Genomic DNA, 25,301 nt, shown 5'->3' with positions numbered 1-25,301 from the left:
TTTTATTTTTGGCTGCGTTGGGTCTTCATTGCTGAGCGAGGGCTCTCTCTAGTTGCAGAGAGGGGGCTACTCTTGGTTGCGGTGCGCAGGCTTCTCACTGGGTGGCTTCTCTTGTTGCAGAGCCCGGGCTCTCGGCGTGCGGGCTTCAGTAGTTGCGGCGCGTGGGCTCAGTAGTTGTGGCTCGCGGCCTCTAGAGCATGGGCTCAGTAGTTGTGGCGCGCGGGCTCTAGAGCGCAGGCTCAGTAGCTGTGGCTCGCGGGCTCTAGAGCGCAGGCTCAGTAGTTGTGGCACACCAGCTTAGCTGCTCCGCGGCACGTGGGATCTTCCCGGACCAGGGCTCGAACCCGTGTCCCCTGCATTGGCAGGTGGAGTCTTCACCACTGCGCCACCAGGGAAGTCCCCCCAAGCTGCCTTTAAATGAGATGGCTAAGCAGTCGTGTTGTAAAGAGCTTCCCATCCTATGAGATCACACAGAAGGTCTGTCGGAAGCTCAGTATTGGGCATATTTCCTGCAAAATAATCCACTCCTCCTCTCTCCTTTCCCTCACTCTCCTCTTGCCTTACTTTCCCCCCACACACACCACCCACCCCCCGACAAATAAAGAAACTCTTAGCTTATTTTTTAAAAGTCTCTGCAAGTAGCCTTCCTAACTCCCATGTTCCCTGGCCCCAGTTAAACCGACACCTGAAATCTCTGTGATTAGTTTGAAATAATCCAGACTCGCTGCACAAATGGCCGCAAGCCTCCCCTCCCCATCTGGCCTCACTTTCTTTGTATCGCTGTGTCCTTTCACCCCATTCGTGGGGACCTGGTCGGGTTCCTCTTCTCCACCCAGCTTGGGTCTCTCTCCCACTAGTCTTCTTATCTCTACATCAGAATTTCCAGCTTTCTTCCAAACGTGACCTTCCCCTGGAGCAGGCACCCCTCGCTTCCTCTTATCCTGACGTGGCTGCAGCAAGTGACCCAGTTGCTTTGTGACCATGCCCCCTTCCCGGTGTCCAGAGGAGAGGCACACGTGTGTCTGTCTCCAGCAGGAGAGGACTCGTCACTGCCTTTTCAGTATGGCATGTTTCAGCGAAAGGAAAGTGACCAGCAGCATTCTCGATTTCCAGAAACTGTTTATCAGATTGATGAGACACAGGAAGCTTTGTGACTCAGGAAAATGTTTGCCCCTCTGCCACATACTGTTATCTAGGTCTAATCCATTTGTTTCAAGGACGTTTTCTCCCTGAGTTTGATGCTAATTTTTTTCTTTTAAATAATGTGGGTTTTTACATTTTATTTATTTTTATTTTTTGCTTCGTTGGGTCTTCGTTGCTGCGCGCGGGCTTTCTCTAGTTGCGGCGAGCGGGGGCTACTCTCCGTTGCAATGCAAGGGCTTCTCATCGCTGTGGCTTCTCTTGTTACGGAGCACGGGCTCTAGGCACGCAGGCTTCAATAGTTGTGGCACGCGGGCTCAGTAGTTGTGGCTTGTGGGCTCTAGAGCGCAAGCTCAGTAGTTGTGGCACATGGGCTTAGTTGCTCTGTGGCATGTGGGATCTTGCCAGACCAGGGCTCGAACCCGTGTTCCCTGCACTGGCAGGTGGATTCTCAACCACTGCGCCACCAGGGAAGCCCAATGCTAATATATTTTTAGCATAAATATAAAATTACTTCAAATGAAATCAGCCTCAGCCAGGGAAACGTGCTGAGTAATAACGTTACCAGATATTTCTATTATTGAGTTAATTTTTTTTTAATTGGGTTAAATTTGTAACCTACCACTATTAATCCCTATGTGTAGGCTCTGTCTTTCTTATTTTCTGTGAACCTAGAAAAGGGTACTTGTGATGCTTAAGTGTCCACCCCTATCATCAGGATATTGACCTTTTGTTTTCTCTAGGGATTGATGAAATTGGCCCATTCCTCTTCCACTTCCATCTCTAGCCTACTTGTTTCCTGCCACATTTAGTAGTTTGGATTCAGAGCATAAAATTGCCAATCAAGATATACACAAGTCAGAAAGACATCCATAGAAGTATCTGGTACTCAGGGCACTTCTCGTTATTCTCCGCCTCTTTGTTGCATTCGTTTACTTTGTTATCCTAGTCTTTACTTAGAGGCATATAGTTGGAAGCAGCTAAGCAGTTTAAGAAAGGGAAATAAAATTAATACAAACCAAAATACCAGCTTTCAAATTAAATAACTGGGCCACCCTTAGAGTCAGTTTGAGCATTTGGTGGGAATGAATGAATAGGAAGAAAAGCTAGATTTAGAAGAAAACTATGGCACTTTCAAACTGGGATTGTAATTTGAGGGAGGAATATAGTTGATATTATCTGGAACTCATAGCAGTTCACAGGCTTAACTACGTATGTGTTCATCAGAGTATCCTCCCATGGACATCAGATTAAATGTTAAAATAAAAATAGTATATGTCCCTGTAAAACATTTGTGGTATACTGCTTTTGGAAAAGTTGGTTCCCCCCTGCTGTTTTCTGGGTATCACTGAAAATTCAAAACATTTTATACCAGTGACTATAGCCAGATCTAATTAAATCAGGGAACAAGTATAAAGTAGGTATTAGAGAAATAATTTATGTTGGGTTAAGTGATCAAACGGAGGTATTTATATATATAGTCCCTGGAAGACCCAGAATGAAAATTCATAGCCACATTGCCACCCTTCTGTAAGGATTTCCAGGGGTGCCTGCATTACGTATGTGCCCTTGGCCAGTCTGCTGAGGGGGAAACCTAGGGCTAAGAATACAAGCTGAATCCATAGTGTATGTCAGTCTCCTGTTTGAGACTTAAGCCAACCCCAAGAATCAGCTCTGGGGAGTGTGAAGCCTGTGAAAGTCACTGGGTGACCGCCGTGCTTCTTTGTACCTTCCAAAATCCATCATCCAGTTCTCAAATTTATCCGTGTTTCTTCTCTGAAGACATATTTACTCACTCCAGAACCTTCCCCCAGGACTGGCATTGTGACCCCCCTACTCACCTCCCAACACTGCATTTCTCCCTCAAGCACACCTCTGCTTTTGTGCTGCCAGCTCTACCCAGCTAAGATCTCTTGCACTTATTTCCTTTGGGTGTCCTGTCCTTTATCAAGTCACCTTGCCCAGTGTCTCCTGTTAATCCAGGCCTCCCCAGCGTAGAGACTCTGCCTTTGGTTCCCTTGATCTGTCCACACTGGGGAGTCCAGTGTAGAACATACGGCTGAGCCAACCCAATGTGAGGGGGTCAGCCAACTGCGCGGAGGGCACGGGGATCCTTAAGGTGTCCTCTGCCGATGTGACCTCACAGTATCAGGATCTCCACTCAAGTCCCAGTCTGGAAAAGCACATCTTGTAAGAAACTAAGAGGACAGGCTCAAATGCCCACCTATCTTATCTGCTCGTAACTCCAGCCTTTCGGGGTCAGTGCTGTAGCCCTTCTTTTCAAACCAGTTACTGACCAGCAAGGCTATAAAACCAGGTCTAAATATATTTTTCTTAACGTGTTTAGATATGGACTTATAGATCGAATATCCCATCAAGCTGTATCACTTGGCATATGGCCGTTTGTGTGGAAACTGCTTGTTAATGAATCTCAGCCCTCATTTCAGTGGGAATAATAATAGCAGTAATAATAATAATAATAAATAATAGCTGTTATGACTACAGGCCAGACACTCTTCCCAATGCTTTAAATAGATTAACTCATTCATTACTCCTCGTACCAGCCCTGTGAGCCGAGTTAGTGATAAGTGGCCAAGGAGGGTTCTAGCGCTCCATGAATATTAAGGCTTATGAGATCTTTGCACAAGAATAACTTAAATTTTGAACATCTTGATATTTTCTTCTCAGTAGGTCAGTCGGTGTGTATTCCCGGTGCTGTGTGTGCTGCCCGCTGAGACATATAACAAAGCATAAAAGGTGGGGCCGCCCTCCAGGGACAGCAGGTGCTTTGATAATAGAGCATCGACACCAGGAAATTACAGCAAATGGTTTGTGCAGTTTGCTCGCCACAAGGAAGGCGTAAATGATCCACGCAGTAAAACCTCAAAGAAAACCAAGACCACAGTGGGTCTTCGCGTAGGCTGGGAAGGTTGGTTAGAGACTGGGGCCTTGAGTGACATACTGGGGCATACCAGGACGTTTGAGATTTTTGTGGGTGGAGGACCACCTGGCATCAATCACCTGAAGGAAGTAGAGACAGGTCAGGAGCCCTTGAGTGCATGTGGTAGGCCCAGGATGGGGGCAGTAATGGTAGAAATGGAGAGGATGGTGTGTGGCCGGGAGACCACTAGGAATCACAGAAACCGAACATGGATGGAATATGAGGAGGGGGTCCAGGGTGACTCCCGACGACCTGGAAGGAAGGGCGCACGAAGAGCAAGCTGGTGTCTCAGTGGAGGTGACTGGGAGCGCCATGTTGTTTGCGGTGCCTGTTGCATTTCCCTGTCAAGTCATCCATCAGCCAGTTAGAAATTTGTTTTTGGAACTCAGGAGAGAGGCCAGAGCAAAAACATGGAGACTTTTTTTACATTCCGGTGATACACAGTCTCCAAGTTCCCTTCCAATTCAAAACATTGTTGCCTGTCTGATATGCACGATGTACTGGGTGACGGAGACGGGAAAGACCCAATCCCTGCCCTGGACGCTTAGTGCTGACAGACTAATAGATCCAAGCAAAGTGTTGAAGGTGCCGGGTTGTAGAGAGACACGAGGAAGGGGTGCTCGCTTCTCCCGAGGGAAAGGACAGCCGTGCAGAGAACCTGCCTGGAAGTGCCCTGGGTGTCCTGAAAAAGGGCAGCGTTTAGGGGGGAATCATTCCAGACAGAGCAGTGGGCAGGAACCTGACTGCAGAGCGCCTTAGACCCTGTAGTTAGGAGTTGAACTTGACCCTGAAGGCAGTGGGAGGGAGCCCTTAACCAATGGAAGGATGTGTAATAAGATCATTCCAACGCCTCTGCCTTGACAGCTCCAGGGGGCTCTTCACAGCAGTAAGTGTGAATGGTTGCCCCTGGGCATGGGCAGGGCCACCTCCTGCATGGCCACAACACAAGGTCTCTGGGTCATTCTCTATTGCCTTTGAGGCAGAAAAACAAAACTTCCAGCAGTTTCCCTTGCCCAGGCTGGTGAGCCCTGTTCCAGGATGGACCTTGTACTAGGTAAACAGGAAAGCCAGAAGTGTCAAAACGGGCAGCTCCAGGCTGTGTCTGGGGACAAATGAGTTGTTTCTGCACTCTATGTGGTCGCCTGTAGTGAAGTACTATTTCTGTGTCCATTTAGTCATTAAGCCTCAATAATTTGGTTTCTGAATGGACCGTGATTTGCTGCAGGTCAGAGGCTTTTAAAGTTGTTTCAAGCTACATTACACAAATAAAGAGAATTCTCCTAAAAATAAAGGAAGTAATCTCTTCTCTGTCTGAGACACCATGCATAATTTGTCGAACTTGCACAAATATTTCCAGCCCATTAGAATCCTCTATTTTCAGCGTGTTTGCGGCATTATCACAATTATTATAAGCCCATGGGGACCAGTAACCTGGGTTTCCACTATCTTTGCTCTTTCTTTTTATGGAGTGGTTCAGTCTGCTTACAGGTGGCAAAGAGTTAACTTGTCATCAAAGCTATAAAATCACAATGATATGTGAAAAGTTCTCCCTGAAGTGTAAATCCCAAGTACTTGCTCATATTAAGAGACAGTTTTTTGTTTGGGCCTGAAAATAATTACAACAAGGACTCTTCTGCAAAAGGTCGGTTCTCCAAGTTGCATACGGTCGGTCCAGCTCCCAGGTCCATGATGTGGTTGGCGTTCCCTCCAAAGTTTATAAAATAATGAATTTAGTAAATGACTCATTTGTAGTCCTTTATGCCATCTAAAACCCATTTATTTAAAGAAATAGTTTTCACATGGGTAAAAATCATTGCATAGGTAGCTGTAAGTTCTTTATTATCTACAATAACCACAACTGACTTCTTTTTTTTTTTGAAGTTGTTTTGACAGCCAGAGGTTGTTATTTTAATTTTGATAAGTTTGTCAAAAAGAATGGAATGTGCTCCATTTTAGAGATGGAAAAGTTTGGGCAGGGAGAGAGGAGAGAGGCACCACCTAACAATGGGATTCCAAAAGGAGATCTATTTGACTTCTTTGAAGTGCTTTTAGTTTTCATTTGAGGCATAAATTGGAACCTGCTATCTTTCTTTGGAGTAGAATGCATTACAGACAGAAAAAATATATATATCACTGCAAACACATCACTGGAAAAAGAACGGAAGATTTCAGGAAGAAGAAGAATATTAAGTGTATGGATTAGAATTTCAGACAGAGTCTTCTTGTCTTTGGACAATAAATAGTTAATGGTACATGGAAACCCTGATGGGGAATCTCTGCAGCACTGAAAACAAAAATGCCCATAAATCCCTCTTTAGCACTTCCTTGTGATCACACATTCAAGCTGAGGACAAGGGTGGAATGTCCAGTTCATCTCAAGTGCACCGGGCTACTCTGCATCTTACCCTGACATCCTGTCCTCCTTCCTGTGTTATCAACATGCAGGCACTGCTCTCTGTGTGTTATTAAACACAAACAAACAAAAACTCTGTCTACGGTAGTCCTGTACGTTTTCACAGATCTTCTATTGTGATTTTATTTCTTCCGTATCTTCTCTGTTGAGCACATAAGCTCACATCTTTCTAGCCCCCAAAATAATCCATTCTTTTCCCCCAGATGTAATGTGTGATGCGAAAAGGAATCATTGAAAGGAGGGTTAAAGATACTAATGTCTGGATAGTTTCAGGACCAGAATGTTGTCTCTAAATATATACAGCGGCTATATGCTTATAATGTTTAATGACTTGGAGAAATAACTGGTTTGTTTAGTGGGAAAATAAATGGGATTCATAGACTATAATGTCAACAGTGTAAAAATGCATAGAAAAAGCAAGTAGAAACAAAGGGATGTTTACTTAAATTACAATGATAAAAATTAAAACTGTAGGGCTTCCCCGGTGACGCAGTGGTTAAGAATCCTCCTGCCAATGCAGGGGACACGGGTTCGAGCCCTGGTCCAGGAAGATCCCACATGCCACGGAGCAACTAAGCCTGTGCGCCACAACTACTGAGCCTGCGCTCTAGAGCCCGTGAGCCACAACTGCTGAGCCTGCATGCCACAACTATTGAAGCCCACGTGCCTAGAGCACATGCTCTGCAACAAGAGAAGCCACCACAATGAGAAGACCGTGCACTGCAGAGAAGAGTAGCCCCCGCTCGCAGCAGCTAGAGAAAGACCGCACAGCTATGAAGACCCAGCGCAGCCAAAAATAAATAAATAAATTTATTAAAAAAAAAAATTAAAACTGTAATCAGCACTAACATCAGAGCCAGACAGCGTTTTCAGCAGTATATATTAACTCATTTAATGCTCACTGCCCCCTTCCAGGTAGGTAACATCACTGCCCTTGTTTACACAGAGGGAAACCGAGGACAGAGACATTAAGTAAATTGCCCTGATCCTGGAGCCGGTAAGGAGTAAAACCATGATTCAACCCCATCATTGCCTCCTCAGAAATATTATATCATCTTTCTGCTGATTATATAGTCTTATTTTCACATCCTATCCATTACTGGGCATGAGCCTTGATTCTGGTAGCCGTCCAATTAGAAAGAGTGGCTTCAAACGCTCTATTCTAAAACTAATCCCATTATGTGAGAAGATGGTATCCAGAACCTTATTGCTTGATAGCCGTTAATTCCATTCTAGCTTTAAAGTTGTAGTAACTTAGGATAAACTGTCTAACTAAACTTTTGGTTGCTTAGCAGAAAGCTGTGTTGCTCAAAGGTAAATTTTTCATTGTGACATGTTGAGATTTTTCAACCAGGCTTTCCTGGTTGAAACTATTGCCTTGAGTATCTTCTAAATCAGAATAATGTCACCTATTTTTTTTTTTTTTGGTGTGGATCTTGGTGTTTCTGTCACCCATTAATTAATGTGCTTTAAAAGGTTAAAGAGGTCCAGAATTGTTTTCTACTGGCCTCTTTCTCTCTTTGGGATAGGTTGGTCATCTCTTTAGGTGAGAGACTTGATTTGGTTCCTTAATTTCACAAAAGTATTATCAACCCTACCAGCCCAATGATTGATCTGCTAGGCCGTAGGAACCTGGTCAGCCAGCGTGATAGAATAGAGTCAGTCCCTGCTGTCACTGGAGATTATAACCCTGACCTGTCGGCTGCCAGGCCCAGCGCTTGGCACACAGTAGGTTCTAGTTACTGAATGAATTTCTTCCGATCATAAGTGACAGTAGTATTTTGGGGTTATTTACTTTGTTTTCTGTGCTGCTTTCCCAAGGGAATGAAAATACCTTTTCAAGACACATCGTTGGCCTGAGTGTTCTCCCCTTTTTCTTGGGTTGTCAAGAAGCTCTAAAACTAATAAACAGCTCAGTTCTAATAATTGTAGGATGCCTGGACCACACACCTACTTTCTAACAGGATCTTGACGTTTATTCAGTGTATATTTTCCTGATTTCTGTCAATCTATTTCTTAAACTTTATTTTAAAGTAAGCCTCCTTAAGTTGTTTGCTGAAAACCTCCACCTTCTGAAACCAGACTTCAGAAGATTAGGGGGCAAAGTCGAAATAAAGATACCACCCAGAATGCTCCAAGGCTAGAGAGATCTAGACTTTCCAACACACACACACACACACACGCACACTCATACAATATGTATACAATAAAATGTGTTCCTACCATATCTTTCTCACTTCAGACACTGCCCAGAATAGTCTTACCTTTGAGGAAAGCAGTACACAAAATCCTTATTTTCATTGCCATTCAGGGACAGCCCATGGCTTATAGATTAGCGGTTTCAATTTCTTCTTTCCTTGTTTCATTTCCGTACCCAGTAAGAGCTTAAGCTGATTTACCGCACTGACGTTTTAATGAAATATAAATAGCTTCACAGAGAGACAAGAAAGATATGTATCTAATGCAGCTTGAGACTCTGGGAAGGTCAGGACCATGTTGGGTTTCGTAAAGGAGCAGGAAGTATGGAGGCACTGATTCTTGGGGTCTGTCACATCCATTTTTGGCCTTTGGTGGAGGCTGCTTTTCTGATCCTGCAGAAGCTTGTTGGTACTCTTTGCAGAAATGTGCTATTTGCTTGCGTTTAAGGATGAGCTACAGGCTGACAGCCAGCAAGAATCATGAACTGCATTATACACTTGCAAATTCTTCAGTGAGATCGATGATAATTAGCCTACAGAAGCCCATTTAACCCTCAAGATAGAGCTGTACCATGAAAATTATGCTTTGTGGGGTACGTGTAATTTGTCCCCCACCTCCCCAGAAGGGAGAGCCACGGCTCACGCACATCCCCAACCCTGTGCCTGCAGCAAGGCCCTGGTCCCCTCCTTTCCAAGGACTCCTGCCCCCGTCTGCATGGCTGGGCATGGCCTGGCCAAGTGAGTTGTCTAAGAGCATCTGCAGGTGTGGACCATGGGTTGTTTTTACTGTTTTCACTTATTTGATGACACTTGAACCAATATTGCGCCTTTCTCAAAACTTTAGAAGGAATTTTTTTTTTTTTTTTTTTTCACCAGAAGTGAGACAGCATCAGGATGAAGGGCAGGATGGTGCTGTGGTGAGCACCCTAGATAAGGCATTGCCACATCTCGACTTAAAGTCTTGCCTCTGCCACAGGCCAAGGCCCTTCACCTCGCTGATGGGATGATGGCCTCTGGTCTCTGTCAGCTCCAAGCCACTGTAGTCCTAAACTGGATGTTGATTGGGTTTTTTATAAAATCAGAGTATACAATTTGAGCACGTCCTTCTCTTTTGTGAGAAACGACAACTACTAAATGATGCAAATGTTCTAAAAGCTATCAGGTACTTACCTAAGTATTAAGGCCCTTCTCTTACCATTTTGTTAAATAATTTTTTTTTAATTTTTTTTTTTAAGTACATTTTTTTTTAATTAATTAATTAATTATTTTATTTTTGGCTGTGTTGGGTCTTCGCCTCTGTGCGAGGGCTCTCTCTAGTCGTGGCAAGTGAGGGCCACTCTTCATCGCGGTGCGCGGGCCTCTCACCATCGCGGCCTCTCTTGTTGCGGAGCACAGGCTCCAGACGCACAGGCTCAGCAATTGTGGCTCACGGGCCAAGCCGCTCCGCGGCATGTGGGATCTTCCCAGTCACTCCGCGGCATGTGGGATCTTCCCAGACCAGGGCTCGAACCCGTGTCCCCCGCACCGGCAGGCGGATTCTCAACCACTGCGCCACCAGGGAAGCCCCTGTTAAATAATTTTTATTCCTGAAAACTAACCAAGATGTTAAGTATTCTTGCTGATCAAAGCACATAGATTGGCATTTGCCAGAGCAGTTTCTCAAGTTTACCTGACCCTGCACTTCAGACACTCAGCCTGGAGGTTGGCTGTGCTCTCTGTCCTGAGGCCATGTGTACAGATCATCCATGAGATGGTGAGGAAGGGCTCTTCCTCGGCACGTTGCGTAATGCACCGGGGAGTCATCAATGTCATTTACAGGTAAGTCAGTGTTTCCAATGGATTTTGGCTTTGCTTGGTTCCAAATTCAAATCCTTCATGTACTGAAGGAAGGGAACAGTAGAGACTTGAAGAAGGACATTAGGATTTAAGTGAAGGGCAAGGCAAGCCACGGTCAGCAAGCGGATATCTCTAAGATAAACAGCACTGAATTTGTGGGAAGCAATTCAGAGAAATCTGCTGAAAACACTTCAGTTAATATTTGCATAGTAAAGAATCATATGCATTGCCCCGGGGTGGGTTATGGCCAGAAGGTAGAGGACCACATGGGTCTGAGAAAAGGGAGCTCTGGAGAAGACGATTTTATTGTCATCACCAGGAGAGTCCCGGGCAGAGAGTTCTGTCCTTGGCAGTGACTAATCCTCTTCCTTTAGATGCACTTCAGATACTCAAGCTAATGGTGATGATTCATCAGGGCATTCGAGCTTAATGAATGCCTCACTGTGCGACCACACAAATGCCTTATTTCTGATTCACTCATACAATATTTATTGAAGAGCGCCGTGCACTAGGCCATGAGAAAAAAAGCAAACAAAACAACAAAAGGACTGGGCCTTGCCCTCATGGAGTTCGCAGGCTGGTGAGGGGCAGCAGTTAAATATATTAACACCTAAAAGAGCCGAGAGCTCTTTCCTTCTGAGAGACAGAGGGTTGCAGAGGTGCCCCAGAGCCCATGGGAGCTGATGGCACTGGGAGCTGGCAGGGTTGGGGAGCTCAGGCTGGGCGTGGGGTTGCCTCATCCCACTTGTGAGGGATGAGAAGAGGCTAGTCAGGTGACGTGGGGCAGGAAAAGAGCAATACATACAGCATCAAGGTGAGACAGAACGTGGTCCTGTGGTGATGGTGCGTGCAGGCAACGACAGATGTGGAAGGAGCGTGCGCAGTGACACTGGGCAGGAAGCTAAGGCCCAGCTCATGCGAGGCCTTGAGGGTCAAGCTCAGGAATCAGAACTTAATTCTGCAGGACCTGTGGATTTTAAGCAGAGCAATGTCATCACTGTGTTCACAGTTTAGAGCCATCTGGAGAGTAGTTGGAGAGAAAGGAGACTACAGGCATGAATACCTAGTTAGGAGGTGGTAGTACTGATAGGAAGGCAAGAAACGCACCGCCTAGCCTGCAGCACAGCCAGTGAAGGTGGAGGAGGACGTGGGTACCAGAGGGATTATGGGGGTAGAATGAGCTGGACTCAATAAGCAGGAGAGGGGAGGAGAGACTTCAGAAATGGCTCAAATGTCTGACTTGTTCCCCAGGTGGGTCTGGTTGTCATTTACTTAGATAAGCAAAAAAGGAGGAAAAACCAATTTTAGGAGGCAAATAATTGTGCTGGGGGAACCCAGACCACCCCCAGTGATTCACTAGAGGGACTCAGCATATAGTCATACTCACAGTTACAATTTATTACAGCAAAAGGATACAAAGCAAAATCAGCTAAGGGAAAAGGCACATGGGGTGAAGTCCAGAGGAACGTAGGCACCCTCTGCCTGGCACTCACCGAATTCCAGACTCCCACAAGAGAAGCAGGTGTTCAGTATAAACCCTTTCAAAAGCCAAGTTCCCAGACACCAGCCTTGCAAACAGGTCTAAGGGTAGCTTTCTCTCTTCCGCACAATAGTGAATTCCATTTTGAACATTTTGAGTCTGAAGCATTTGTCATAAGTTCAAGTGAAGATGTCCACTGGGCAATTGGTTATTGGGTCTAGGGTTCGATAAAGAGATCTGGGCTATAAATTAAATGTTCTGGAGTCATTAGCACTACTAAAACCAGCGTCACACAGAGAGGAAGCCCATCCCTGGATGTCTCCCAACCACCATGCTGGAGATCGTCCAGTTCAACTCTCTCATTATATAAATGAGGAAACTAGGGCCCTACTATGGGGCTTGCCTGCGCTTTTTTCTGTTTCATGTCTGTTGCTCTTTCCATCATTCTGCACTGCCTTCTCAAAATGGCTAAGTCATACCTCACCCAAAATGAATAAAATGGGATTTAGATTATAAAACAGACTTTGTAAGTTTGCTTAATGCAACTTACTTCGCAGTGAATCCTTGGACCCTAAAAAGTCAAGTTGATCACATCGAGGCCTCCACACGGAAGAAATTTCTAAGCAGCCGCTAAGTCAACCATTCATGGTCAATCCATCTGGATTATCAACGGGCAGTAAATTATTAGGACCTTTCCCATCTCTTTCCTCTTGTGTCCATTCAACAAATTTTTGTGTTTCCACTTTGTTTGCCACTAGGAATAAGAAGGTAAATGTGGCAAAGTCTTCGCCTTCACGAACTTATTCCCTAGGGTCAGGAAAGAGAAAAACACAATATATTAGGGGTGTGTCAGGGGCAAGAGCATAGGCAGGGTGACCCCTTGGATACGGGAAATGAAAAGAAGTCAAACTCAAAACATGTTAGTTTTTTGCTTGAAGCTCTGATAAAGGATAAACTGGAACTTGAAAACTGTCAAATGAGGTTGCTGCATATTTACTTAGTTTTGGATTTCATTCCTGGGTGGCCTTAAACTTGGATAGACAAGTACTAGAAAGCAATGTGACTGTAGTTCTGTAAGACATCCATTTAACTCAACACATGTAAGTCGGCTTTGGTCTTAGAAGTTAACTTTGGTGCCTAAACAGGTAACCTCCTCTGATGCCCCCTCGAGCCCTTTTATGGCTAGATTGAATGCATTCACATGTGTTTGCTGCTTTTTGTGTGATTATTAATAGTCAATTTTGTATTATTCTAAGTTGTCTCAGGGGATATCATGTAATATGTACAGAGTCAAACTTAATGGTAGAATGTCGATTTTAAAATAAGTTGCAGGTCATTTGTATAGTCTCAAAATGCATATTAAAAAAGAAACAAAATGTTTTCCTCTCGAATCTTTATTCCTATCTCAGCTTCATTTACTGCCTCATTTGTCATCTAAACAGTCTTTGTTCTTTCAGCTTTCAAACATAATTAACTGATGGTGTGCAGCGTAGCATAAGAAAAAGACTGAATATTTTGTAAGATCAGTAATCAGGTCAAACACCCATCTTTCTTTTCTTTTATACTTTACCAACAAATATGTCTTATGTGGATGTAAGGGCAGTTTGCTTATTTCCCTGTTCAGAATTTTTGTGCTTTTAGCATAACGTTTCCTTTCCGTTAAGCTAGCCAAATATAATATTGACAAATTCATGAAGCCTTCCATCTGATACTGTTGTAAACTTATGCAAATATATTTAGACAGTTAAGCGAATAGAATAATTAAAAAGCCAGATGTCAAGAATGGGAAGTGGCAATGTCCATCACGTTATCTGGACTCAAGCTGGAAGTTAATGAAATGTTTGAAAATATACCTTCAAAACCAAAGACTTGAATTTGTGCTCCAACTTGTTTTTCAAGAGGGCAATAATTTGAATAAAACGCAGTGTAATATTATAGTTGTTGCAGGGAGTTATGAGTATTTCTGGGAGTGTTCGTTTCCAGCACATGCTACTTAGAATTTGAAAAGATATTCAGTGTCTCTTTGTCATGAATCTTTCCACTGGGACCAGGCCACTCCTGGATGAACTCACAGATTGAGAGTTTCTCAAAATACATAATCAAATTGTTGGTCTTAAAAATATACTATTTTAAAGTCTTGAAAAATCAAAGAATGAAAATAAGGTTAATATTTGGCAAAAGCAGTCAATTTGAGGAGTTGTCTCTTTCAAAACTCTGATTTCACTTAACAGAGTTCGCTTCCAAAAAAATTCACTTCGCATGTCATAAATTAAAATTGTTTCTCTTTATGCCATTCCTTAAATTCCTGATAAATTTCCTTGAAGTGTTAAATTGTTTTTAACTTGTTGGGAATAGAGGTTTGGTAGGTTTGGGGTTTTTAAGTGCGATTTAGTGAAGACTGGTTTAATACTCACCATAGTTCCAAACAAAAACCTTAAAATATTAAACAAAATCATAGCTTATAACTTTTCAAGGTAGCAAATGTTTGCTAATCTTGAAAAATGTGTTAATGGTCGTAAATGACCTCCTGCACATTTCTTTACACTTTTGGACCTCTGGTGTGGTTTAATTTAGGAGCGTCTGCAGCGCCACTCCCGTCTCACAGCCACGGGTAGGGGTGCCTGTGAGCAAAGGAAGGGCTGCTCACGCACGCGATTGAGCACAGACGTGCCGACCCTTGTTCTACGGGAGGAGACGGCCTGCCTGGGACTCGGGCCACCGTGGCTTCACCTCCCAGTGCTCTCCCACGTCCCCCACAGGGCCCGCCCCACCGAACAGCCCCTTCTCCAGGCTGGGGGCCTAGGCAGGGGCTCCTGGCCAGTGAAGTCTGACCCTCACTGCGCTCGTCAAAACTCGCTTTTCATGGCAGTAAGAGAAACTCAACTCAAGTGTATACAAAAAGAAGAACTGACCCAGATAACGAAGTTCTAGCATTGTCTGGCTTTAGCCACTGCTGCCTTCTGGCTTCTCTCCGTTTCTCAGCCCTGCCTCTCTGGAAGGGATGCCCTCCATATCACAAAGTGACCTACTTCCAACGTGAAACCCACTATCCCAGAGGAAGACGAACCTTGTCTCTCCCACCAACTGCCTATTGGTACGGTTGACCCTTGAGCAACACCAGGCTTAGGGGCGCCAGCTTCAGCACAGTGGCAAATGCACGTATAGCTTGTAGTGGGCCCTCTGTGTCTGCAGTTTCACATCCACAGAGTCAGCCAGCCCCGGGTTGTGTAGTCCTGTACCATTTACTATTGAAAAACAGCCCTGTATAGGTGGGCCTGCTGCAGTTCAAACCCGTGTTGTTCAAGGGTCAGCTGTATTCAGGAATCCCCTGACGGCCCTGTTTGCCACACATCCCCGTCCTGACCCACCAGTGTGTCCAGCCAGGGAGTGACTGTCATGCCCATCCTGTGGGCGAGGCAGAGGCAGACCCCCCTGCACCACATGGAGCTGCCCCTACGGTTACCGAAAAGCCGGGATAAGAGTGCCGGTCAGGCACGACCCCCAAAGGCTACTGCTCAGACTGTGCGTGGTCTGTAGAGTGAATAAATCGTGTCCCCCATGGGCCAAAACTACCGTTTGTTTAATTATAGATAGAGGTTGGCATGGATGAAATACAAAGTCATTTAAAAACATAACTCTCAATTTATAGTCGCTCCTTCTCATTATGCATTTTCATGTTGAATGGACTGTACCCCATGGGAAACATTTTGTACTTCAAAGAGAGGTCTCCATACTCACAGCGATTGGGTAGCATTGGGTTTTTTTTAAATAAAGCTTTGGCTTGAAAAGAACCACAGGAAAAGTGCGTTGGACCTTAGTCTGCTGCTCGCCTTTCCCCAGAGTGCATCCTTTTTGTGATACTTGAGCCCGCCATCCTCACCAAGCCCCCCTAACCGCGTCCCCTCAAACTTGAGGTTTCTCATCTTATTCCTGCAGAATTTCTACAGTTATTCATCGCATTCCTCTCCTGTTCAGCTCATTAAAGCAGTGTGTGTAGGTCTTCGTAGTCCACATTAGTGTTAAAGACGTATCAATTTGATTATTATAAAATCAAATTATATTAGTTTGATCAGTTTAAAATATCAATATTTATTTAAGCAGTTCTTTAAATCGTAATTTTTGTTAAGCTCATAAATAATAGATACCAGCTTATGACACTGGAAATAAGATTGCGTGTTAATTAAGTTTAAGGTGGGTAACGTATATACACACACATATCTCCATGTACTGATGAAGTGAAATCTCTCAAACCCAGTGACCCAGGCTTACCATGTGGTTGACTCTTCTCCAGGAATTGGAACACGGTGGCCGCTTGCCAGCTTGGCATCACCACTGATTCCTTTTCTTTCTGCCAATGTTGTGCGGACACCAGCCAAATGAACTCTCCCGTCCTGTGTATCGCATGTGGACTTCTGGTGCATGTAAACCATGGACGCTTATTCTTGACTGCATGTCTGTAACTCAGTGTGGCTCTAAGGGAGACGCAGGAGGACTTGAAAGGAGCATTTGAATAACAAGTTTATTTTCAGGGATGGCAACATAAAAGAGATGAGAAATGCTAATAAACATGCAACACAATTCCAGTTAACCCCATTGGCAAGAGAGGAGGCTTTGGGTAAACAAACCAAAATAACAGCTAGAATTCAGATCTGATAACTGTGTTTTGATTAAGTCAAAAGATGGCAAAAGATCGTTTTTGCTACTCCTCCTACTGCAGCAACAGAGGCTCACCTCCCCGACCGCACCGAAGTGGAAACACCACATTGTGATTCTGCGGGGACCTGGTGCATTTTGCCCAGTGACCCATCAAGAGGAACTTGAGCCAAGATCTTATCAGTGATGGAGATGGAGACACCTTAGGGTTTTCCAGTATCGTTTTTCACTTTTTCTTCTTCGACATGGTTATTAACGCTACCAGATCTTTCAAATCCTGAGGTATTTTCTTGTGGCTCCAAGTAGCTGCTACGGGTTAGGTTCTTGAACTGAGGGTCCAGTTACAACATCCATATGCTTCCCAGCCCACTCTCTGACCTTCATTCCTTTTCAGTACTTTTTCAGACTTTTTAATGTTTCCATCCACTAATCCCAGGAGACTCAATATTGTGAACACTCAGCCCAGTTCTTTCTTTTCCAAAAGTTAAATAGAAATTAAGCTTGATATGGATTGCATAACTTTTTTAAGTTAAAAATCCTTTGCTCACAACCTAAGACAGTTAATCTTGACAGCATGTAAATGCTAAAAATTTAAGAACTTCCTTAGGTAGGCCAGAACCTTACCACTTCCTCCTGCACTTAGTGGTGTCAGCAATGATGCATCTGCAGGAGGGATCGTCAGTGTCCTTAAGAATAATATCAGTACTTGTCCACAGCCTCATTTCTTTTGAACTCTGCTCCATTTCTCTGAAGCACTGATCACAGGATCCAGCTTTGATTCCTTTCGTGTGGACTTGTGCCAGTTTGCCTGATTTCATTAAGTTTTTGGAAAGGGCTAAAACTATGGTATCGTTTCATTGCAATCCTCACATCAATCATAATTTGGGATGGTCTTGGTGAAAGATGAGGAATTCAGACTGGGAGGCTGGAGCAGGCTGGTCTAGTGGTGAGGGGCTGGGGTACGGGGAATAATGATTGCATGTTCCAACTCCAGGCACCTCTACCTCAGGGTTTTTTAGTTGTGGCTTCACTCCAAAATGATTGCAGTTATAAGGCCCATACCCAGGTATATAGAAACCATGCAATTTTTTTAAAAAAATTTTAATGAAGTATAGTTGATTTACAATGTTAGTTTCAGGTGTACAGCACAGTGATTCAGCTATATATAGAGATATATATATAGATTATATATATATGTTCTTTTCCCATACAGATTATTACAAAATATTGAGATATTGAGTATGGTTCTCTGTGCTATACAGTAGGCCCTTGTTGGTTATCTATTTTATATAGAGTAGTGTGTATATGTTAATCCCAACCTCCTAATTTATGAAATCATGCCTTTTTTTTTTTTCGGGCGGGGGGCTGTGTTGGGTCTTCGTTGCAGTGCACGGGCTTCTCCATGCGGTGGCTTCTCTTGTTGCAGAGCACGGGCTCTAGGCACACAGGCTTCAGTAGTTGTGACTCGCGGGCTCTAGAATGCAGGCTCAGTACTTGTGGCGCACGGGCTTAGTTGGTCCACAGCATGTGGGATCTTCCCAGACCAGGGATCAAACCAGTGTCCCCTGCACTGGCAGGCGGATTCTTAACCAGTGTGCCACCAGGGAAGTCCATGCCAGTTTTAATTAGGCACTTATCCTCTCTCTCTCTCTTTTTTTTTTTGAATGGGGACCCCCTGATCTTCCAGGTTTACAGCCAGGAATGGTAAGGTGTAGCCAAGGATAAGCAAGTTACTCCCTTGCTGACTTGATAGGCCAGAGGACTTTTAGATGATGGCTGTTCATCACAGAAGCTAAATACCATAAATTCTAGCTTACTCCGTGTTTTTTCCCTTTACTACTCTTCATCCTTGACCAAATTTTCCATTGTATTGTTTTCCTGTTGCAGTCCTCTCCTCTGGATTTATAACTTTTCACCTTAGGAAAGTGCCCCTCCCCCCCCCCTTACCCCCCATTATTAGCTAAACCACTTTGCTATGGCAACTTTATTTTGTCCAGTGGGCCTCAGTGTTTCTTTTCTACGAGTGTCCTTGGTTCTATTTAACTGCCTGTCCAGGGATCACTTTCCCTCTTAAGGTCCCTCTGGTGACCCTCTTGTCTCAGAGCCCATCTGGGCCTTTGGTGCCACTTGCCCATCAATCCACATTACCAGGGCCAGGTCTAAAAGGACATCAGCAAGTACTAGATCACCGCAGCTACCATTTCAGAGTTCTCAGATCATTGATTCCTCAACAAGTCTCATCGATACATTGAACATGCCATAGAACCTGTGTTTTCTCTTTCAGTGCATAGTAGAACACTACCTCTTAAATATCAGTGATACACAGAGGACCTGGTTGGTCAGTAAGAGTTCATCCTTTCAGCCTTCAGATGACACACAGATAGATAGGCTTACCACCTCTAACCCAAGTGGAACAGAAGGTTTTGCCCTCTGGTGCAGCATGTCACATCTCTAAGAACTCAGGTGTTTTCCCAATCAAAGAAAAGTAGACTTCAGGGAAGCTCCCTGGGGTTCCAGTGGTTAGGACTCAGCATTTGACTGCCATGGTCAGTCCCTGGTCGAGGAACTAAGATCCCGCAAGCCACATGGCACAGCCAAAAAAAAAAAAGAAAAGAAAATTAGTAAATTCAAGTAAAACGTTTATCTAGAATCTACAAATTAGGTGTTATGAATTTTATTCTGCAAATGAGAACTCCATGAATTACAATCTTTGAAGTAGATTCTAAGTAAAAAATACTATAAATTAACATCCTACCACTAAGCATCTTTTAAACTGAGAATGACTTTCCCCCAGCAGTCTCCCAAAACATTGAGAATATGCCAGGTTAGTGCCCTTGACCTTTCACTTTTGGAAAATGTGTTCTGTTGAACCAGTAATCTAGATTCAAACACCATCACCCGCCTCTGTCTTTTCAGTTGACACCTCTACTTTACTAGTTATAAAATGTTTTTGGTGTCTTTAGGGAAAGTTAAAGAATATCCACAATCAAATTCTTCGTCTCTCTTGGTTTTCATTAAATCCTTTTGTCTGTGACATTGTCTTTTAAAACAGAGATCAACAAACATTTTCTGTAAAGGGCCAGAGAGTAAATATTTTAGGTGTTGCAGCCCAAACAGCCTCTGTCCTCACTACTCAACTCTGCTGTTACAGCACAAAAGCAATCACAGACAATATACAAATGAGTGTGTTCCAATAAAACTTTATTTATAAAACTAAACAGCTGGCCTGATGTATGGTGTATGGGCTATAGTTTTCCAACCTGTGATTTAGAAGAAAGGAGAGGTCCATGAAATTTCCTGTTTGAGTAATAAGGCACACAGAACTGTCTCAGGACCGCCTAACCTCTTTCCCATTGGGAACTGTTTTGGGTTTCCCAATGTCCCTAAGTACTGGTGTGAATGAAATGAAAAGGGCTGAGATGCTGTTCCCTGAGGCAGATAGCCAGCCCTATTCCTTTCCCCCATGGAAATCCCCATGGGCTGCAGGGAGGGGAAACAGCTGGTCTGGGAGCGCCCAGCCAGCCCCAGTTTATAGAAGGAATTCAAAGCCCTGCTTTAGGTCACTTTGCCTCAACTCTGAAATATAACAACATATGAAATATAAATATTATTTGTACACTTGCCACGTCTAGTAGACGTAAGTGCTTGAAATTAAATTTTCATAGAAAATTACATCATGATAGGTAGAATGGTTGTGGAGGTGGGGATAGAAGGTGGAGGAAGTAGAAATTGGAAGGTGAGATTGTAGTCAGAAAGGGACACCACACAAAGCTGGCAGACGTGTGGTACTGACGGAACTGTTTTTGGGTGTAAAGTGCATCCACATTGATGCTTTGTGTTATTTATGTGCAAGTACATGAAAAATTCAGGCTTTATTGGCTGGGTGTCTGTGGGAAAATAGCTGATGGACTGATGGTATCACTCTCCTTCAACACGCTAGAGAATTACTCAGACACTCATCAGATGCCTGGGCCACATATTTATTTGAAAACGTGCCATCATGGGAAGCTTTCATTCACCAAGGTCACTGAGAGGGCAGCAGAGGGAGGCCTACTGAACTTCAAATGGTTCTTGCCGCTTGTGTCAGTAGCAAAGCAATGAAGGAAGGAGCTGACTTGCCAAAAGAAGAAAAGTTCAGAGAAAACTGACTTTGTTTTGATTGAGAAAAGCAGATAGCTGAGCAGCAAGTATTCTCTTTTTTATTCCTGTTTTTCAGTTTATAAACATAAACAAAATGTGTATTACCTTATTCCTAGTCATTTCTACAATTTTCTCTATTTTTTTTCTATTAGTATAATTTTATTCTTGGACTACTTATTTTAAAATCAAATTCTGTCATTATATGTAATAATATGTTTCCAATAACCTTGCTCTTTAATTAGGTACACTGAGTGGTGTAATCTTTAAAACCTCCATCAAAGGGAACAGTGCATAGCTCCCACACAGGGCCAAGAAGGTCTTGCCTCAGTAGTAGGGGAAAAAGTAATCCTAGACTAAACACAGTTCTGGTCCCACCCAACAAAGCTTTAAAAGAAAAACCCCCCAAAATCAAGTTGTTTCCAAGTAACTAAACTGTATCCCAGGACAGAGTATAAAATATTTATAAATACAAAAAATACAGTATGAAAAAAGATAAGATGTCTGACATCCAATTCAAAATTAGCAGGCATGTAAACAAGCAGGAAAATACAACCTATAATGAAAAAAATCAACCAAAATTAATGCTTAAATGACACAGATAATAGAATTAGGAGACAGGGACATTAAAACAGTTATGACATTTTTTTTTTATGTTCATGAAACTAGAGGAAAGAAGAAAAGATTAGTTAACTTGAAGACATGATGATAGAGACTATCCAAAATGAAGCAGGAAAAGGCTGAAAAAAAATGAAAAGAGCAATCAGTGAGCTAGAATCCCATAGGAGAGAAAGGAGAGAACTGAAAATATTTTAAGATATAATGGCTAAATTTTTTTCTAATTTTATGGAAACTACAAACCCACAGATTCAAGACGCTTCAGGGAATCCCAAGTACAAGAAATGTGAAGAAAATTAGAGCTAGTCATGTCTTAATCAAATTGCTTAAAACCAGTGATAAAGAGAAAATGTTAAAGGACAAAAGACTTTATATACAGAGGAACAAAGATAAATTGACCCCTGATTACTTGTCAGAAACAATGCAAACTGGAAGACAGTGGGGCAACATCTTTAAAGTACTGAAAGAAAATTCTCCACCTAGAATTCTCTACCCATTTAAAATGTCTTTCAAAAACTAAGCTGAAAAAAATAATTTTTCAGACAAGTAAAAGCTGAAAGAATTTATCATTAGCCAACCTGAAGTATAAGAAATGATAAAAGAAGTCCTTCTGCAGAATGAATATTATACCAGGCAGAAACCTGGATCTACTCAAAGGAATGAAGAGGACCATGAAATAGTAACTACGTGGGTAAACACAAAGATTTTTGAAGTCTCTTTGAAAGTTAAGTGACTCTATAAAGCAAAAATAATAGAAATGTAATGCAGGGTTTCTACAATACATGGAAACAAAATAAATTACAGCAACAGCTCAAAGCCTAGGAGGAGAGAAATGGCCCTATATTTTTTTTTTAGATTCTTACACTGTATGTGGGGGAGTAAAATATCACTTGAAGGTAGACTGAAAAGTTAAATGTGTATCATAAGGCCTTCCCTGGTGGCACAGTGGTTAAGAATCTGCCTGCCAATGCAGGGGACATGGGTTTGAGCCCTGGTCTGGGAAGATCCCACATGCCACGGAGCAGCTAAGCCCGTGTGCCACAACTACCGAGCCTGTGTTCTAGAGCCCACGAGCCACAACTACTGAAGCCCACGCACCTAGAGCCTACGCTCTGCAACCAGAGAAGCCACTGCAAGGAGAAGCCCGCACACAGCAACAAAGACCCAACGCAGCCAAAAATAAATAAATTTTTTTTAAAAAATGTTTATCATAAACACTAAGGAAACCAGTAAAATAACACCAAGAGTTATAGTTAATAAAACAACAAAGAAATAAAATGAAATCATTAAAAATGGTCTATCCAAAGAAAGCTGAAAAAGGAGAAAAAGAACAAAGAATAGATAGGACAGAGAGAAAAAGAATAGCAAGACAGTAGATTTAAACCCAGCCATATCAGTAATCACATTAAATGTAAATGGTCTAAATACCCAAATTAAAAGACAGAGATTGTCAGATTGGCTAAAAATGCAAGATGCAGCTATATGCTGCCAACAAGAAACCCACTTTAAATATAAAGACATTAGTAAGTTAAAGGAAACAGGCTGGGAAAATGCTAATAGTGATCAAAAGAAAGCTGGATTGGTGTCAGAATAGAACTAGAGCAAATAATATTAACAAAGATAAAGAGGGTTGTTTCATATTTGTAAAGGGGCCATTTCATCTACAGGACATAACAATCCTAAGTGTTTATGCATCTAATAACAAACCTTCAACGTAGACGAAGGAAAACTACAAGGAAAAATAGACAAAGCCAGAAATACAGTAAGAGATTTTAAAACCCTTCTCAGAACAAATAAACAGAAAGTTAATAAGGATATTGGAAGACTTGAACAGCACTATAATCCAACTTGACCTAACTGGATTAAAAGAACACCCTACCTAACAATAGCAGAATACACATCCTTTTCAAATGCAAACAGAATATTTACCAAATAGACCATATTCCGGGCCACAAATTAATTTTCAGTAAATGTTGAAGGATTCAAGTCATACAAAATATCTTCTTTAACCAGAGTGGAATTAAATTAGAGATCAACACTGAAAGACATTTGGAAAAACCCCAAATATTTGGAAACTAAATAAGCCACAGAAAAGGAGAAAACATTTGCAGATCATCTATCTGATGAGGACTTGTATATGGGTAATAAATACATGAAAATGTGCTTATCATCATTAGTCATTAGGGAAATGTAAGTTAAAACCATAATGGGATACCACTGTATAGCTATTAGAATACCTAAAATTAAAAAGACTGACCATACCAGATGTTAGTGAGGATGTGAAAACAATTAAAGGCTAAACATGCACCTACCGTATGACTAAGCCATTCCATTCCTAAGTGTTTACTCAAGAGAAATGAAATATATGTCCATATAAAGGTCTGTACATGAATGTTCACAGCAGCTTGTTTTGTAATAGCATAGAAGAAACTTTACACTTGAACACATGCAGCTTATCGTATGCCACGCTGCTAAATAATTCACTCTGTTTTTAAAATTAAGTTGCTGAAAGTAGAAAAACGAGAAAAAAAATTTAAAAGAGAAAGTTAAGTCCATTAATTTTTTTTTAACTTTCTATGCTGCATAACAAATTACCAACAAATTTAGCAGCTTTAAAATAACACCAAACCCAGCTTAGCTAAGTTGCCTGCTTCAGGCTGCAGTACTGCCATCAGCTAGGGCTGCGGTCTCATGTGAGGCTAGGGGTCCTCTTCCAAGCTCACAAGGTCGTTGGCAGATTTCAGTCCCTGGCAGTTGTAGGACTGAAGGCCCAGCCTTTTGCTGGCTGTCAGCTGGAGGCTACACTTAAGTCTCAGAGGCTACATGTGATTTTTACCACCTGGCCTTCTTAGACCCTCTCATGGCATGGTAGTTTATCAAAAGCCAGCATGGGGGAAAGTTGAATCTGCTAAGACAGAAGGACCCCATCACTTTTGCCATATTCTCCTGGTTAGAAGTAAGTCACAGGTCTCACCTGCACTCAAGGAGGGGGAGTTACTGGGAGTCACCCTAGTGTATATGAACCGCAATACGGTACAGCACATGGAAACAGAGACAATAGAAAGGAGTCCCCAGGATCATGGCAAAGGGAGATGCCACCATCAGCTGTTTAGTAGGCCTACAGGAAGAAGGGCGCCCGCAGGATGGCCACAGGGATGACTAATCTCATGTGTGGGCATATGAAGGGATGACCAAGACTGTCAGAGTGCATTAGTGCATGAATGATAGGCCTATAGAAAGGTAAACTAATGAAGATACAAGACAGTTATTAACTCTAGGAGAAACAGGAGTTGTACAAGAATGAGAATGTAATCAGAATATGTATGATGGCCCTCCTGTGAATAATATTTACATTGTCCTAATAAATCCTGATCGGACCAAAAGTAATGATAGCTCTTTATTTGAGAGATGGAAAGTGGAGGTGGGGGAGCACGGGTAGTAGGATGTCAAAGAGCTAAATCCTCATCTTCTGTGTTAGAAAGCCAATAGGTAGCATCTGAAGTTGCAAATCAAGAAAGAGCAGGGATGATAAAAAGAAAGAGCTGAGAGGCCTTTCTCGCCTTCTGGGATGGCCCACACTGTCTGTGGAGTGTGTGTCTCTCTAAATAAATCCACTTCTTACCTATCACTTTGTCTCTCACTGAATTCTTTCTGCGATGAGACATCAAGAACCTGAGCTTCATTAAGTCCTGAAACCAGGGACTGAAGACTCCCAGTTCTGCTTCATAAGTAAAGGTTAGCCGGAAGCGCTCAACCACCAGATCAACTGGAACCTAAGGAATGATGATGTTGACCTTCTCTGATTCTTGTGATGTCAATCAAGTTTGGAGTCAGTCGATGTCCCAAGCCCCTTCATGAATATGCATGTACGCTTACCTTAAGACT

The 25,301-nt window shown here is 42.8% G+C and overlaps 1 protein-coding gene across 9 annotated transcripts in view; it reads left to right on the top strand.

Moving 5' to 3' along the window:
• The window catches only part of MTHFD1L (methylenetetrahydrofolate dehydrogenase (NADP+ dependent) 1 like), a 227,669-nt gene that overhangs the window by 163,140 nt on the left and 39,228 nt on the right, over positions 1-25,301 (top strand). Inside the window, exon 27 of one of the 9 annotated variants that reach the window (XM_036871035.1) lies at positions 3,832-6,948. The exons of 7 other annotated variants lie outside the window; for them this stretch is intronic. In XM_036871035.1, the coding sequence (XP_036726930.1) occupies positions 3,832-3,894 (63 nt within the window). In that variant the 3' untranslated portion in view covers positions 3,895-6,948. Of the gene's footprint in view, positions 1-3,828; positions 6,949-25,301 lie in introns of those variants that run through there. One more of the 9 variants, XM_036871036.1, reaches the window with a different exon arrangement.

The sequence above is a fragment of the Balaenoptera musculus genome, chromosome 12 (genome assembly GCF_009873245.2).
Source record: "Balaenoptera musculus isolate JJ_BM4_2016_0621 chromosome 12, mBalMus1.pri.v3, whole genome shotgun sequence".
Lineage (NCBI taxonomy): Eukaryota > Metazoa > Chordata > Mammalia > Artiodactyla > Balaenopteridae > Balaenoptera > Balaenoptera musculus.
This window is presented reverse-complemented; position numbering and strand designations above follow the sequence as displayed.